The following is a 17,438-nucleotide window of genomic DNA, read 5'->3' as shown; positions in this document are numbered from 1 at the left end:
AACACATAATCTCGGCTAAATTAATGAAAGCAGAGCGAGAATCCGAGAGTTAGCGGCTGCTTCCTCCAAATGGCTCCTGCTCTCTGACAGGAAATGAAGCCGCGCTTGGCGGCTGTTTACCCCGGCAGCAGCAGGAGCCGTGTTCTTGGATCAGTTTCAACTTTTTGCCCAAAATGGTTGTTATTAGGACGGCGCTTTGAGCAGACTTATCCAGGATCAGCCTCCTCCAGCTGCCAGAGTCAGATCAAGCCGGCAGCAGTTCATCTGATGGAGTCGCTGCTTCTCGGACCAAACAGATGGACCAGAGGATGTATAGACGGATAAAAAAAGAGGATATATGGTACAGTTTGCACTCCAAAGAGACTCATGATGATTGTATGAAAGTGTGTATAGATGTGTTTACAGTTGGATGAAGGGCTACAGCTGCAGATTTTCATAACACCTTCAACTATTAGTTTTCAATTATTCTTTGATTCATCCATAAAATGTTGTGAAGAACCAAGACGCCAAAGCGATTCTCCAACCATCAGTCACAAATCCAAAAAATATGCCACTCATATTAATTTACAACAACATGAAAAAGCAGCAAGTATTCATTTTGATTGGAAAATTACTTAAACAAAAGGCTTTTTTTCCCCCAGAAGATGTTGTCATGTAGGAAGCAGGAAAAACCACAAGTGTAAATAATGAATTTAATGATGGCTGAGTTCCATTTAGCTGCTTTGGTTTCATGTTCCCGGTATCGTACGTTCCAGCTCACTGTCATGACTTACTGGGACTCATTAATAGAACAAAGCCGTCGTTAATGTTATTAATAACATCTGCTCTTTTTCTATGACGAGTCAGAGTGTCGGCTGAATGGGTTTAACATGTTAAATCACAATGTAAATGACTGAATGAATCTTTATTTTTTTATTTAAAAATGGTTCATCCCACATGGGATTATATGACACACAATAATACAAAATATAAATAACAACTTCCGGCGATGGACATTCATGTTCCAAAGAAAAACAAGAAAAAACATGTTTTTCACAGAAGAAAAAAGCAAAATATAAAAAGCCGCCCATGTAAAACATTTATTCTTAATGAGCAGACTTTATCCAAATACTCACACTGAGCATTCATGTGTGCAAGTGTTTTCATAATTTCAACATCTTCCATAAGAAGGTAATTGTTTTTAGTTCTGTAATTATAATAGAAAGTGCAATACAAAAACAAAATGCATTTAATTTTCTACTTCATTTAGCTCGTATAACTGACACAGTCTGTTATTGTTCATACCAGCTAGTGCAGGGTGAGAACTGAGGAGTGAAACTGAGGTTTATTATTCTTTGGGAACAATAAATGAACAATAAATGAACAAACATCGATCAAAGTCATCAGTCAAATCTAAAATATGAGAAAGTCTTGCTCTTGAGTTCAAGGATTATGTTTTTATGTTGCTAAAAACTGGCAGTTTGGGTGAAGAACTTGATAATAATTTCAACAAATTTAAACATGGCTCCTTGTTTATTTGTAGTAGAAATTAAACTGATGTACATGATTTACATTCGGAAAGCTCTGCACTAAATGAATGAACAAAATCTTTATAACATACCTTTTAGCATAAGCTTCATTTGTCTGTTAGATGCTTTTGTGCCTCCTTCTCTTCTTCTACACCTCAAAATCATGTCTGAATTGGTTGTCACATGTGAAATTAATAAGCAGTTTTTGTTTTTGTGCCCCTCAATCTATTTTTAAGAAACAATATTCATGGTCTTATCCCTTATCGATGCAGGGATAAAGCAGATTATCTGTAGTTTGCAGAGTTTATTTGTTTAGGCGGCGACATTTGACCACCGGTGGCATCGGATAACAAGACTGGAAATTGAAGCCTCTTTCAAGAGAAGAAGAATTTTAATCAGGTTTCGACTCATCTGCCAAAATGTCAAACTCTGCAGGATGACATGTCGCTTAGACTCCGTCCAATAAACAAGCAGTTTGTGAGTCCATGTGACCTCTGTTTACAAGTCCAGGCTGATTGCAACTGGGCACTAGAAGCCCAAAATAACCAAATACACACAAAAAAAAACCCTTTCTACTCTGCCTCGGACCAGAGAAAACAACTGTAATGTATGGTGACTGGAGAGGAGAGAGCAGGATGATGCATTCATGTCGTCCGAATCTAAGCTCTCGATGGGGAAAAAACAGCCTTTTTCTAATTTGTTACTTAAAGAAATGATGTAAAAACGTGCGTGAATGTCGGTTTTCTTTGCTCCTGGAGGGTTACATCAAAATAATTGAGGAGCAACGTGGAGTCGAGCTTTGTTTCCACTTCTTATTCACAGAATTTAGCAAACTTTGAACTCAGAAAAACCACCACTCACCATGTTTATATACCCATAATTCCCCCCACTTTTGCACTCGAATCACTACGCTCAGCGTGTCGTCAAGTGATTTCAGCTGGTTTTAGGGGGAACATGGGAGTATTTTTTTTTACTCCACCCCCCCCCGCCTGCAGTTGAGTGTCAGTCTGATTTCCCAGAGCCTGCTAAAGATTTGGTTGTGGTATTGTGGTTGACGTCCATGATAAAATGACTGACAGCTCACAGCGGCGGTGAAATATCAAATCAGTGTCAACCGTGCCGCTCTGACTGACGTTTCCAGGTTTACAAAACGCTCCGGTTGCATAAAATCCCAGACGATCGAGCACATTTTGTCTTTCACAAGTGTCTCTGTGATTCGACAGAACCGGCTGCGGGATTTTCTTGACACAGTAAAACAAAAAAAAATGAGATATAAATGAGATATACTTATGTCAAAAAGGCATTTCCTCCACTCTCTTCTCTCTTCTCCCAAGTAAGAATAACTCACAACTTAAAAATAACGTACCATAAACAATCCCCCTGTCCTGTTTAATTTGCTCAAGTATCTGAGATCTTTCCACTACTGTTTTGGACGATATTGGTAACCAGCACTGTAGTTATTTATAGTCTGTGGCAGAGGGCCTAGAGCTCCAAAAAAAAAAAAAAAGAGTCTCACAAATGGTGCCACAATAGAGGTCTGACTGGTGCTGGATGATTGCTCAACAAACATTTCTATTCCAAAGGAGACACATTTGGAAATATCTTTTTTCTTTTTCTAAATAAAAAAAAAAAAAAAAAAATTGTGAAAGAAATGTTTGATAGTCAGCAGCGTTCAGGGATTTGACTGGAAATAGACTCACTATTCTCGGTTCTATTCTGTTACGTCCAGTAAAGCAGCGCTAATGCAGAGTAGCCTCAGGCTAATAGCATCAAGGAGGAGTTTTCTTACATTCGCTGCCACATGATTTACTATCAGGATCCTATAATATAAAAGGACTTTTGAACTGATTTAGCCTCTCTTACATCAGTAAAGTCTGTTTTGTTCTATTAATTCCTGGTATTTAAATGTTGTTTTCTTTTTTTCCGACACTGTTATCAAGCTTTGGCAACACATGTGAAATGTCACGCCAGTAACATTTACTGGAATCCAACTGAAAAAAAACTGCAACACTAGATCGATAACTGTTGTCTTGCAACAGAGCATTTTTTTTTAAATGTAATCACACACAATAGATCTGTTTTCTTTAAATGTCCTCTTTGCAGTCCAGGTTTGATCCTTCTGGTCGTATATTCAGCAGTAAAAGCTGATTTTTTTCACATCAAGCACAGCAAAGGGTTAAACAAAAACCTGATCTTTCCTGCTTGTTAGAAATCCAGCATGAGGTGAACCCGCTGCCCTGCTGAGTGTTTCTGGCTTCATACCGCCACTTGGTGGCTAATCAGCATCACAACAGCAGCAGCAGCGCCGCCGGTCTCCACAGATCCTGCCTGTAGAGATCTGACAGCTAATCTGAGCTGTCAGAGCGCACACAAAGAAAAAGAGCCAAAAACCAAAACACATGCAAAAAGGAAAAGAAAAGAGGAGAAAGTTTGCTGTTTACTTGTGAGGAAATTTTGGATTAAAGGGGAACATATTGTCCAGTATCCATAGGATAATCCTCTTTATGGTCAGCTCATCTCAGTGGGCCTCAATCTTGGCTCCCTGCTCTCTGGATGAAGAGAGAGAGAGAGAGAGAGAGAAAGAGAGAGAGAGCAGAACATGTGACTCTGTAGCCGGCGGCCTCTAGATGAGCTGAACACCACCGTTAATGCTACACAGTTTGACCTATGTGAGCTTTTAAACGCCAAAACTAATGAAGCTTCCTGTATTTTTAATTTTTGAGCAATTATAGAATAGATTAAAATCACATCATACTACTACTAGTAACAATAATCTCTGTTTTCACCTTTCAAACTATCAGTTACATGTAAAAATACAAAAATATACACAATTACAACCATTAATGAAAATAACAAAACCACCAAGTTTCTTTTTAATGCTCTTTAAAGATGGAGAAATACAGGAGAGATTATTTCTATAAAGATAATTAAAAATAATATTGTCATCCTCTTATTCTAAACTTAAAACAATCCCACTAAAAGATTTAAACCAGTGCATTTTCATTGGCTGGAACCGATAAATATTTGATGTCCGCTGCAATGAACGCTGGGTCTAAAGGGCGTCACAGGAAGGCAAAATGTGAGAGAAACAAAAAAAATGTAATCAAAGGTTTTACAGTTTCATAGACTAGTTTCTAGTTGCTGCAGGTACAATTCTTCATAACATCCAGTTTACTGCTTAGTGGATTCATACTGGCTCACAGCATCAGATAGTGAAATATAACATATGTGAGTATATATATATATATATATATATATATATATATATATATATATATATATATATATATATATATATATATATATATGTATTCTGTGTGTGTTTGTCTTATCATCATCATCATCTTCGGCGTGTTGGCCCCTGACATGTGACCGTCCTCCGTGAGGGCAGATGGACTCTAATCTGCAGATGATGATGATGATGATGATGATTGGACAGCTAAACGAGTAATTAAGCCAGTCCTGCTCACTCTGAGTTTATTGCATCTGATTATAATTTACTGGAAATGCGTAAACAATTAATCAGCTTTTAATGAGTCTGGCTCTCGTCCGTCCGTGCGCCAGTATTGATACGACTGTCATAATATTGACAGTGTAGTCCGTGTAAAATAATCAGCGGATCTCAGGTTCAAACTTCTGTGTCAGATCCACCTTCATCATCGGACTAAACAAGACTCAGAGCTGCGTAGCTCTGTAGCTGAGCCTGACCTCTGACCTCCCGCTGACCTTTGCTGCCTTTTGACAATCAGCAGCAGCTTTGCAATTACAAATCTCAGCATCTGCATCTGGCGCCGTCACGAAGGAGGCAGTTAGGACAAATATAACTTAAAACCCCATGTGTGCAAATCCCAGTAGTGAGATCTAAAAATAAAAAGTCTCAATCAGTTTCTGAAGAGACTTTTTGAAATTTTGGAGTTTGGAGCCGCAATCTTTGCCATTTAATAAGTCAGAGAATAAAAAAACTAAGCAATGTCATGGATAAGAAAGAACACCTATAGCTAACTCAACTAATCAACAGAAAATTAATCAGAAACTCTTTTGATAGTTGAATAATTGTAATTTTTCAAAGCAAAAATATAAAATATTCAGTCGTTGCAGCTTCTCAAATGTGGGAATTTGAAGTTTTTCTGTCGTACATGATAATAAACTCCATCTCTTTCAATTTTGGACTGTTGATCAGACAAAACAAGACATTTTAAGACATTTTAAGTAATCGACTAGTCAAGAAAATAACTGGCAGATTAATTAATAATGAAAATATTTGTTATGTTTTTTGTTATAACAGAATGAATCATCCTTTCTCTCTCTCTTTCTCTCTCCCAGGCGGCCAGGTGGTGCCTCAGGACCCGTCACCCTCTTCTACCTGCCCTCCTGGGCCCCCTGGACCTCCAGCGGTCGCCAACGGTAACAGCGACATCCAGGTGAACTTTGACCCCGACCCAGCGGACCTGGCGCTGTCCAGCGTGCCGGGCCAGGAGGCGTTCGATCCACGGCGGCACCGCTTCAGCGACGAGGAGCTGAAACCCCAGCCGATGATCAAGAAGGCCCGAAAGATGCTGGTCCCCAACGAGCAGAAGGTACTACATCTCCCACAGTTCTTTGCTTTTTTTTAAAGACCAGTCTCTGACATGTTTCACCGCAAATCAATAAAGCCGATGATGTTATTTTTGGAGAAATATGAAGGGAAACATGCTCACTGACAGCCACACATGTAAAAAATCAATATTACAAACATATTGACAGGCTGAAAATGATGCAAAAATCAATTTTTACATTGTGTGAAACAACCTAAAGACACATGATTCTGATGGCCAATGAGAAGAATTTAGTTTTCTATAAAAGATTACGTTTCCTGTCCAGTTTGGTAGAGCTTTATTTTACTGTTTTTTACTGTAAGTAGTCAAGATTCATGATTATTTGTTCTATAAAGCTCAATATTTTAGCTTTAGTAAGGTCAAAGCCACCACATCATCTCTAAAAAAATAAAAAAAATTAAAGTTAAAATGAGAAGTTTCTAAAGATAAACACTCTCTCACAGATCAGAAGAGGTCAGATTTTCCGTCAGTGTCCGGCTCAGGCAGAAACCGCAGCAGCCTTGTTTCGTTACAAACCTTAAACTTCATCATAACAAACGCCGCGGCTCTTTGACAGCTGCTGTATTGATGTGGAAAAAACTGAAGTCGTGTGACGGGCCACTGGTATTGATGCCGCCTCATAAAAGTCCCTAAAATATTTTGTACTCAGCTCATTGCACACAACAGGAAAAAAGCTCTGATCGATGGCTCAGCGCAGAGCAGCTGCAGCTCTCCGGGCTGGTTTATAATTTATAGAGAGATGAAGGCGCCTCACCTCACCATCCTCAGTCATCGGCTGGGTTTGTTTTTACAAATTATTTGTACGTAGGTTTGGAAATAAACGATCTCTGACTAAAGTTAAAGATGAGGCTCAGATTGCTCATAAATAGGTTTTAATATTCTCTGCACTGTAGAGCTCATGTAGGAAAATCTGTCTGTGATTAAAAGATGATGAAAGATATTCCAGGATCACAACATTAAGGAGATTTTTTTTTTTTTTTTTTTTACATAAATTAGTTTTAAAAAGTATTCTCAAAGCGCTGATAACCCCTAGAACTATTTTAAAACTGCTGCAATAAAATTAATTTAATTGTCGAATGATGTCAGCTTTGGCGGATATAAACAGATCCAGTAAAAGACTCTCTGGGGAAACGTTGTGAAGCATTTGAGCCTGCAGTGATTCCACCGGCGTAAATCATTCACACGGAAATCTCTACGAGGCGTTACTTTCAATATGAAGTCCTGTCTCGCTCTCCTTAAATCCAAGAGTTTAACAGCGGGTTTCGCGATCCTCTTCTCATGAGACTCTCATTGGCCATCAAAATGTCTTTCATGCCCCAAAAAACAATGTTGCTGCAGATTTTTTTTTTGCGAGGCTGCAGGGCATCTCTCTGCAGTGACGTGTCTTCATTCATTCAGAGCAGAGCAGCTGCTTGGCTTCATATTTGTTTGTAATATTTGAATTTTATTGTAGTCCATCCAATAATTGAATATTATTAAGTTTAAACTGATGTGAAGGTCTTTTCTGTACATGTATTGGTGTTTATGTAGCTTTCAGTTGTCTGTTAACATCGGTGACGATACATGAGGAAGAGTTCTTGTACTGTCTTTTTCTGTATTATTGTACTTTTATATCGTGGCCACTTAACCACCAACAGAGAAGCTGTTTTCAGATCATCATGGATAATAAAGTGTTTGTAGTCAGTATGATAACTGGTAACATAGCAAAAAGAAGTAGTATTGTTTAAAGGAACAAACCACATATTCCATCTTTTGAGTTGTTGACCTGTGTTTTTAGTGGAAAAGGTGTCAAATAGAAACTTCTCAAACCACTTCTGCAACAAAATCAACTCACCGTCCAAACACCATTTCCCCCCTAAAACCTGCCAAAATACGGCTAAAACCCAACTTCACCGTATGCTGTTTACCTTTGTTACACAAAACATGTGAGCAACTGTGGCGCTAACTGTGCTAATATTAACATTAATAGATAAAATATCATCTTCCTGTTAGTTTCTTGGCAAAAAGAACAACAGAAGAATCAACAAACTGGTAGAAAATTGCTACAAAGCCACAACCGCTAGTTATATCATCTAAATAAAATCAAATATTAACAATAATACAGTTAATTCAGCTAATTAAAACTAGCTATACTCTGTTTGTATGTTGTTTTTACCCATTAACACACTATAAAACCCAACTTCACCGTATGCTGTTTACCTTTGCTACACAAAACATGTGAGCAACTGTAGCGCTAACTGTGCTAATATTAGCATTAATAGATAAAACATCATCTTCCTGTTAGTTTATTGGCAAAAAGAACAACAGATGAATCAACAAACTGGTAGAAAATTGCTACAAAGCCACAACCGCTAGTTATATCATCTAAATAAAATCAAATATTAACAATAATACAGTCAATTCAGCAAATTAAAACTAGCTATACACTGTTGGTATGTTGTTTTTACCCATTCACACACCATTACAAATATGTACTATAATAAAAATAGCCAACTACCAACAGACTAGAATGGGAGTATCCATCTTTACGCACTGATTTATATCTAAAACTGTTTACCAGAACTATATTATATGAGTATTTTTCATGGCCACGGTATAAAACTAACTAATTTAGTCCAGTAAACGGTTTTTAGGGTTTTAGGGTTTTTAGTGTTGCAACTATGCTATTTCTCAGCTGTTGCCACCTTTCCTCCTTCCCTTCTTCTCTTCCTTCTTTTCCTCTTCCTCTCATCACATAACTGACCCTTCTCATACCGCTCTCTCCTCTTTTTTGTTTTGTTTTTTCCCTCCCTCTCCTTCCCCCCAAACCTTCTTCCTCACACACCCCAACATACCACACCGCCGCCGATGACAGGACGAGAAGTACTGGAGCCGGCGCGTCAAGAACAACGAGGCGGCGAAGCGCTCGCGGGACGCCCGGCGGCTGAAGGAGAACCAGATCTCGGTGCGCGCCGCCTTCCTGGAGCGGGAGAACGCCGCCCTTCGCCTGGAGGTCGCCGACATGAGGAAAGAGCTCGGCCGCTGCAGGAACATCATCAACAAGTACGAGAGCCGGCACGGAGACTTGTGAGGAGGAGGAAGAAGAAGAAGAAGAAGAAGACGACGAAGGGGAGGGTGGGGGGAGGAGATGAGAAAGGAAGAGGAGATGAGAAAAGGGTACAAGGCAACCCAACAACAGCAGCACTTTAGTTGAAGTGGCGCGAGAGAAAAGGCCAGCGTAGATCTGCAGTAAGCGCCACGCGACACCGGGCGTAAACTCGACAAAACGTATTTTAGTGCGCGCGCAGTGCTTCAGGATGTCACAGCAGAAAAGCACAGCGACGCCATTTTTTTTTTTTTATTTTATTATTTTTTAAAAACCCCCCCTTCCCCACCTTCCCCTCGATCTGACTCTCTTTGTACATGCTGCTTTGCTGAAATCCACACAACGTACTGTATCACCTTGTGTCACCTCGGCAGCTTTTTTACGTCACCCTCGGTGCTGTGTGCTTACGCCCGGTGTCGCGCGGCGTTTTTTGCAAGTAGTGCGCTCCGGCCGCTGCTCCGGCCAGTTCAAACAGGGTGTTGAATTCACATTATGCCAGTGAAATCTCACTTTTTAAGCTCAAGGCACAAACACAAGCCAGGAGAGGTCAGATGTGTAATTTTTTTCTATATAAATAGGACAAAAAAAAGCATGTATATTTTTGAACTGGGCAGGAAGGCAAGACTAGTCCAGCAAAGAAGAAGAGGAGGAGGAGGAGGAGGAGGAGGAGGATGAGGAGGAGGTGCAGGGTTTTCGTCCATAACGCAAAGAGATTTTGACATAGGATTATTGTATATTTTTCTATTAGCAGAGGTAGACAGGAGGAGGATTTTGGAGATAATCTTTTGTATATTTTATATATGGGCTGCGGGCGGGCGGGGGGGAGGAGGCTGTTAGCTGGACAGTCACGGGGCCACACGATTTCCTCCCAGCTGTTTATTGCTAAAACAACAAATAATCTATTTTCGATTTCACGGAGCTGGTTAGTCAAGAGACGGAGGCGTAACAGAGAATGTATCACGGTTGAATCAGGTATTTCACACGGTGCGAGACGAGACGAGGTATTTTAGTAACGATTGTTTTCGGCGTGAGGGCGGCGGGGGGGGGGGGGGGGGGGCGTTGGGAGGAAGACGGTGAAACAAAAATTGTATAGTTTTAAGAATTTTTTTTGTGTTTGTTTGTTTTTCTTTGTGGGGCTCGTTGAAGCACTTGATTTTTTTTTTTTTTTTGTTATCTTCTATTTGATTCCGTGTCTGGTTATGAAATATAAATGGCAGGGCTTTTACCTTTTTTTGTGAAGGGGGGGGGGCGGCGAAGGAGAAAAAGAGAGAGAAAAACAGGAAGTAATTAACCGTCAGAACAGCTGGATGTGAGCAGATGTTTGAGTATAAATAAGGTGGAGAATTTCGCTGGCAGGTTTGCATTTGTTTTGGGTGAACACGTCTCGCTCAGACACGTACTCTCCAGATACAAACTGTTAATCATCACACTACATGACCGCGGTCTTTCTCTCTCTATTTACTCCTCAGTTTGTCCAGGGAAGTGCAAAAAAAATGAAATACTAACTGGTTTTAGGGTTGATTTGTCCAGATCGAACAGTGACTGAAACCTTCAGCATGCAGACACACACACACACACACAAACAAACTACGACACGCACAGTCCTCACCCAGGTTTTAACCCTTATTGTTGTTGTTAATGTTGTTATGGACTTCTATGGTGCTGATCTGATCCTTCACCTGATGCACACACACACACAAACACACACACATTGACAAAAAAAATCATACCTGCACACATACAAAACACTTCCACCATCTCAAACACAGTACTGAACTGCCTATACCCTTTCTTTGTCTTTTATTCCTTCTTTTTAGTTTATTTTTTTTCTTTCTTTTGTTGCATATTGTATCGATAAATCATATATAGATTTACACACAAACACTTGTCTATACCTCTCCTTCAAACTTTACCCAATGAGAAACGAGAAATGCACCCTACTGCTACTGTACCATACAACATGTACTATTGAATATTAAACTATTCTATCACTAGATATATATGTGTATATGATATATGCTTGAATCATGTGATTATAGTTGTAATATACATAATTGAATATATTACAGAAAAACCCATTGGAATCATTTGTCAGTTTTTTCTCAGGTGTTTTTGTCTGAGGTATTAAATACACATATTAAAAAAAAACATGCAAAAAAAAAAAAAAAGTCCATGATTCGATCACAGAAGTTGTGGTTTGATTTGTTTTGGTTTTTTTGGGGTGGGGGGGGGGGTTGTATTTTTTTTCTATTTGTGATTCAGTTTTAGCCCAGTTAATTAATTCGCTGTGAGACAGGAAGCTTTCTCCTCTGATCAGCTGACTCTTCACTAAGCCCCGCCCCCCTTAGTTACTGTTACTATGCCTGTCAAACTTTCTGTAGAAAGGCTGTGTCCGAAATCTCTCGTCGGCTCGTTCGCTGCTCCCAATAAACCAGACAATCAGTATTTTACTCAACAGGGAGCCGAAGTGAAACCTGAACCTGAACACAAGTAAGAAAACTTGTAACTATGCTAATATGCTAATATGCTAATAACTAAAAATCTTGGAACAGAACCTTTCTCAATAGTATGTCATGGCTTGCTTTATATTTTTAGTTAAGTTAGTTTTTTGAAAAAAGATTTAATATAATTTTTATTCAGTATTCATGTTTTTAGCATCCTTTAACACACATAGTTTCCCATAATCCCATAAAACATTTGCAGGCTAAAAGTCATAGAAGAGCAAACACTGTACAAGTCTTCACACAGATGACATTACAACTGGAAAGTTGAAACAAACAACTTTAGAAGAGACACTGGTGAGTTTTGTGGATATGGACGAAGCCGAGTAACGATGACGTAAGTACCCGTGCAGCCATGCTTGTAGTTCTTTTAATGGGAGCTGTAGTTTTTTTCTGTGCGTACAACAAAAATGTTTAATTTTGCTAAAATAACAAAGGTTTAAATGTCTGATAGCAGCTACTGTAATGGATCTAAGTGGACTTATAATATGGAAAGTAAACCCCAAGTGGAACAGAGGCTAACCACATATGATGTTGTGACTTCAGCTCTTGATAGTGAGCAGTAAAATTAGATTTCAGAGACTTGTGAATCATTGACATTTTGTATCATCAGGTTCATTTTTACATCTATAAAACGCGATGTATTGCATTGCCGGATTGTATCAGTAAACTCCAGGTAACATTGTGGGAATTTTTGATGCACTATAACTGTATGTTCAGACAGATTGTGAAGCAAATTTTTTGGCACACGTGTGATTCCACAAATATGCGTCCGTGCGAGTTGAAAATGTTTCAACTTGAGCAAAAAATTTGCATGTATCCCCCGGGCGTTATGAATGAACTTTATAAATATGAAGAGATGAGAGAGAGGTGAAAGGAAAAAAAAAAAAACAAACTGGAGGGAAATAACAGAAAGAACCAGAGTCTCTGGTGAGTTCAGACTTCTGTCAGAGGATCAATGAACACAAACAGAAAACTCCCACAGACACGGTCGGTGCTTCTGTTGCTTTGCTAACAGCTAACGTACAGTTGGTATTTTGGCTGTTTGGGACAAATAAACACAAACAGTCGAAGTCAGGTGAGTAACGTGAAGTGAAAATTCACTTAAAGAGTAAAGAGAATAAAATTCACACTCTAATAAGATGGTGGACAGATAATACAGTACACTATGTAGGTAAGAAAGATTGATTTTGGACACAGCCGTTGACAGTGATGGAAGGTTTAGCACTCAAACTTGGTAGGAATATTTTAAACAACAGGTTCTTGATTTTAGACAAAAGCAGCTTCTGATTTTTAGTCGGAAACCGTCAATTTTTCCATCAGAAATGACAACTGTTGCTGTCAGATTTTAACAGCGTTAGCTAGCTAGCTAACTAGCATAAAATAACAGATAGTTCCAGTGCTTGGTTATGACTGGCTGAGCTGCATTCAAAGCCACTATAAAATACCCTATAAACACACACCTGTGACCACATTACATCAGTATTAGTATGCCAAACAAATTGTTTCAAAATGTCAGATTTTGTTGGGCTAAGCCTGGATGAGTGGTGGAAAGAGATGGACAGGATGGAGGAGGAAGATAAAGAAGAGAGTAGACATGCCGAAATTAGTAAGAGAGATGGTGAAGAGCTGGAAAAGTCAAGAAACGAAGCCAAGCTCGTTAAAAAGACTATGTGGTCCGTTTGCTGTTTTCAGACCTGGTGTGTCAAGAAAGATCTGGCTATTGATTTTAAATCAATCACCAAAATAGAGCTGAACCAGCCTCCCTGTCAGTTTTATTCTACTGTGAAAAATGGGGAAGGTGAACCTCTGGTTGGCCTACATGCGGGGCTTAACTGGTACATCAGTGATCCACTGATCAGCTGATCCTGGTGTCTGTTGAGTTTATCACCAGCAACGTTTTAGTTGAAGTAGTGAAAATACTTTGCTGAGAAGGATGTGACAAAACATCCCACCACCAAGTGTTAATGGAGGCAGACTACCAGAAAATCAAGCACTGAATCCAAACACACCTGAGGGTTGTTGTCAACTAAGTCTAGTTTGAAGTGCGGCTGCATTTGGGACACAGAGCTGAAGAGGGGTGAAATCCTTTTGGCTCCACTGACTTTGTAAAGCTGCCGGCACCGAGACAATCTACACCGACCGCTGCTTGCAAAGCACCACCGTACAGAAACTCTCCGAAGCTGGCCTAGAGGCATGAGACATCTTACTGGCGCCCAAACTACAACGAGAGAAGATGCTGGAGAGAAGATCCTCGCTTCTGGCATCATGCAGTTAAAACGCACCTGTTCAGAGTCAAACACCCCAGCAAAGAAGAGCGCTAACGTGATTGAACACTACTTCAACAATTGCCGGCGTTATTCAGATACATCTTTAAGCACTATCTATAAGCAGGCTTTTCCCACTGTGTCTGTGTGTTGCTTGGCAACCGTCCTGCTAAATGTCGCTGAAGAATTGCTTGGAGGAAGAATGATTATTTGTTATCAATAAATTATTGCATTTTTTTGTTGCTGTGTGTTTATTTTATGAAAGCTTGCCAGGTATACTGTATGTAGTAACTGTTTTATCAAAGCAATAAGCCCTGCGATGCCGGCGGTTTACAGTGATTGTAGAAGAGCTAAGGGGCGTCGTCAGGCACGACAGCCTCTTGGGGCTTATTGCTTTTAAAAGCAATGAGCCCCAAGAGGCCTATAAACCACGGCCTCTTGGGGCTCATAGCTTTATTAACTCTAAGTTACGGTTGCTATGGTATGATTGGACAATCGCAGTCCGGGGACGGGGTTTAGTAAACAGTCCATTTAGAGCTTTCATGTCTACGTTCAGAGATGGCAACCAAATCTTTTTAATAAAACAAAAAGACTAAAGATAATTGTCACCTTCAGTTCAGTTGCTAGTATTATTATTGATCTTGTTTTTGTTGATACTATTATAAATTTATTTTCAGTTGTTTCATCCAACAGCTGTTATTTGGCTCTCATGTGAAACCTTTTTTTTTTATTATTCCCAAGAGCAACCTTATATTCCATTTTCCTTGGAAGAAAAGTCTCAGAGTTTCTTATGCTTCTGTCTGATGATGGAAGAATGAAGCCATGTGTTTTTTTCTGTTTTGATACCTGGGATTTTGGGGGATTTCTTCACACATGTTTCAGAAACTTTTTGACAGTGCTATTTTTCTATGTGACTGTGTTCAGTGTGTTTCAACTGTTTCTGGTGGACATTTAAGGTTCACTCTTCACGTGGTGGCGGTGTTGGTTCGCTGCTGTATGATAAAACAGCATTGCGGGTAATAATGACAATAACAATAACAATGATAACAATAATGTACACAGTTTTATTTCTTCTTCAACTTTGTGGATTCTCAGCTAACTTTTCCTTGTTGTGACTGACTGTTATAAACTACAAGTACCATAAGCTCAACACTACCCCGACTCCTCACCAGTATTGTGTGCTGTCCACAGGGACACATGTCTGGCTTTTCTCCCCTCCAAACACCAATAAAGACTTATCCTTACTCACCAACAGACCTTTTCTGGTGTCTTGCTGTGTCATCTGAAAGTGTGTACATACCAAGTGGTAAAACCCACCTCCCGACGGACAACTACGACCTTCAGGGGGAGGATCACGTGACAGACGGAGACAGTCGAAGACATCAGTGGGCTAGTTTTCAATAGCGTGGTAGCTTGTCTTGTTGTACTGTAACATAAAGGAAACATTGAAGAAACTCAAAACACAACTGTCACAGGAAAAAACACAGTTAAATAGGGCTGCAACTAATAATTATTTCCATTTTTGATTAATTGATTTGTTGCTTCATCTATAAAATGTCAGAAAATGGTGAAAAATGTCAGTTTCCCAAAGCCCAAGTTGCAACCTCAAATGTTCTGTCAATTGTTTTGTCCTGACTAGAAATCCATAACCCAAAAATATTAAATTGACTGTCATAGAGGACTAAAGAAACAAGAAAATATTCACATTTAAGAAGCTGGAACTCAAGAATTTTTGTATTTTATCTTTAAAAATGACTCACAGCAATTCATCGATTATTAAAATAGTTTCTTGTTAATTTTCTGTTGATCAGGTAATCAGTGAATCGACTAAACGTTGCAGCTCTACAGTAAAGTCTGTTAATCATCCTGCCGTATTTCTTTATTCTTTCACCTCTGTTTAGTTTGGCATATTGTGATTGGAATAATGCAAAACATTTAAAACATGTCACCAAATTTATCAGATTTTGAAAACTAAATTTAGAGATCCTTCAGTTGCTTTCCAGTTTGTGTGAATCTGTTGTGCAGTAAAAGACCAACAGTTGTCACATTAAAAAGTCATCGATTAACCCCTAGTCACTGTGCTCTACAGCATATGGACTCACACAGTGTTCAGTTGGTAGCATCACCATCGTCGGTCTCATGATCCTCTTGTTGCAGGTCGGAGTCGTCTGTTGTGAGTCTCAATAACCAGCATGGCTGATTGTTGGAACTAATTAATGAAGCGTTGTTAACTGCAGTTTCTTTACTGGCCACTAGAGGCTGGCTCTAGAGAAAAAAAGGCCAATATTAATGAATTATGTGAATGAGAAACCCCCCCACACACAAAACAATACAGCCACCCCAGCAATACATAAAGAAGTGCATATAAAAGAAATATGTGTTAAACACATTATACAAACAAAACCAAACCCAACAATGAATCACTACTACTAACAAGTATTGTAGCCTGATGTATCTAATTCTTCTGTGCCATGGAGCTCCACTGGTGTCCAAAAACTATTAAAAACACATCACTGTTGCACTGGGTTCCTTCATTACCATAATTACAGTCATTGTAGTTTATTTTGACTCAGTCCTACAAACACTGTCCTGCTGCTGGAAATACTCACAAGCACCAAGTGTGTATTAATCTACTGCTGAAAACCGTCCACATCAAAAGCACAATTTACTTCCTGTTTGGGTAACAACATATTTGTGGCCTGTTTTTAAAGATTTGGTCTTTCAGTAGGAACCAATGGGACTGAGTGCCACAAACAGGGCGGGGAAGCCTTTAAGTATCATTAAGAGACAGACTAACACATTACAGGTTTTTGCTTTTTAGTGGGCAGTAAGAAAATTTATAAAATCACATCAGCCTTGTTGATCGATGGGCTTCTTAACCGTCGTGATTGCCGTCTGCTTGTCCCTCCTCACCTTCATCAAGGCTCCAAACTGTTGCCCTAATGTGGATTTCCTGGCTCCAAACATCTGGGAATACGGTACATCCATGTTTTCTCTGCACCCTGAAATGCAATACTTATATATAGAGCTGTGAAGACTGCCGAGGTTTGACTGCCTGTTAGAAAAACTGTTCGAACTCAAGTGTCAGTTCTTATTTTTGAAACATTATTTGACATTTAATTGCAATATCACAGTATAATCATCTGTCTGACGCTACTCTAATGTTCTTCCATCTCTCTGTTCGTGTGATGTGTTGAATAATAAAATAAATCTTTTACACAGAAAGTGCAACAGCAGACCATTGGGAGGCACTCGGACACTTCTGACAACTCCTCTGTTCAGACATCAGAACTACAGTGATAGCGTGCATATGTGTGTGTGTGTGTGTGTGTGTTTCTCCTCATTTTCATGCAGTTTGTGTAGCTACATGTGTGTTTTTCTTTTAACCAAACACGTGTGTCTGCATGGAAGTATGTTGTTATGCATGTGTTTCCATGGATACAGGTATGAGCTGTGACAGAATAGACAGTGAAGCCCCTCAG

At 39.4% G+C, this 17,438-nt stretch overlaps 1 protein-coding gene and 1 long non-coding RNA gene across 3 annotated transcripts in view; one reads left to right on the top strand and one right to left on the bottom strand.

The window, feature by feature from the left end:
• Nucleotides 1–15,208, top strand: part of LOC121912861 (thyrotroph embryonic factor-like) — a 38,813-nt gene extending 23,605 nt beyond the window's left edge. The window contains exons 4-6 of one of the 2 annotated variants that reach the window (XR_006100159.1): nt 5,832–6,085; nt 8,958–11,678; nt 11,892–15,208. Coding sequence is in view for 1 of the 2 variants with exons in the window: in XM_042435339.1 (XP_042291273.1) it covers nt 5,832–6,085; nt 8,958–9,173 (470 nt within the window). In the remaining variant the exon portion in view is untranslated. Of the gene's footprint in view, nt 1–5,831; nt 6,086–8,957 lie in introns of both variants that reach the window. The other variant, XM_042435339.1, reaches the window with a different exon arrangement.
• Nucleotides 961–16,460, bottom strand: LOC121912862. Its single transcript, XR_006100160.1, has 3 exons — nt 16,059–16,460; nt 15,274–15,382; nt 961–4,057 (listed from the first exon to the last, which is right to left on the bottom strand). It is a non-coding gene; the product is annotated as an uncharacterized LOC121912862 (long non-coding RNA).
• Between the last annotated feature and the right edge of the window lie 978 nt (nt 16,461–17,438).

Source organism: Thunnus maccoyii, chromosome 15 (assembly GCF_910596095.1).
Source record: "Thunnus maccoyii chromosome 15, fThuMac1.1, whole genome shotgun sequence".
Classification (NCBI taxonomy): Eukaryota; Metazoa; Chordata; class Actinopteri; order Scombriformes; family Scombridae; genus Thunnus; species Thunnus maccoyii.
This window is presented reverse-complemented; position numbering and strand designations above follow the sequence as displayed.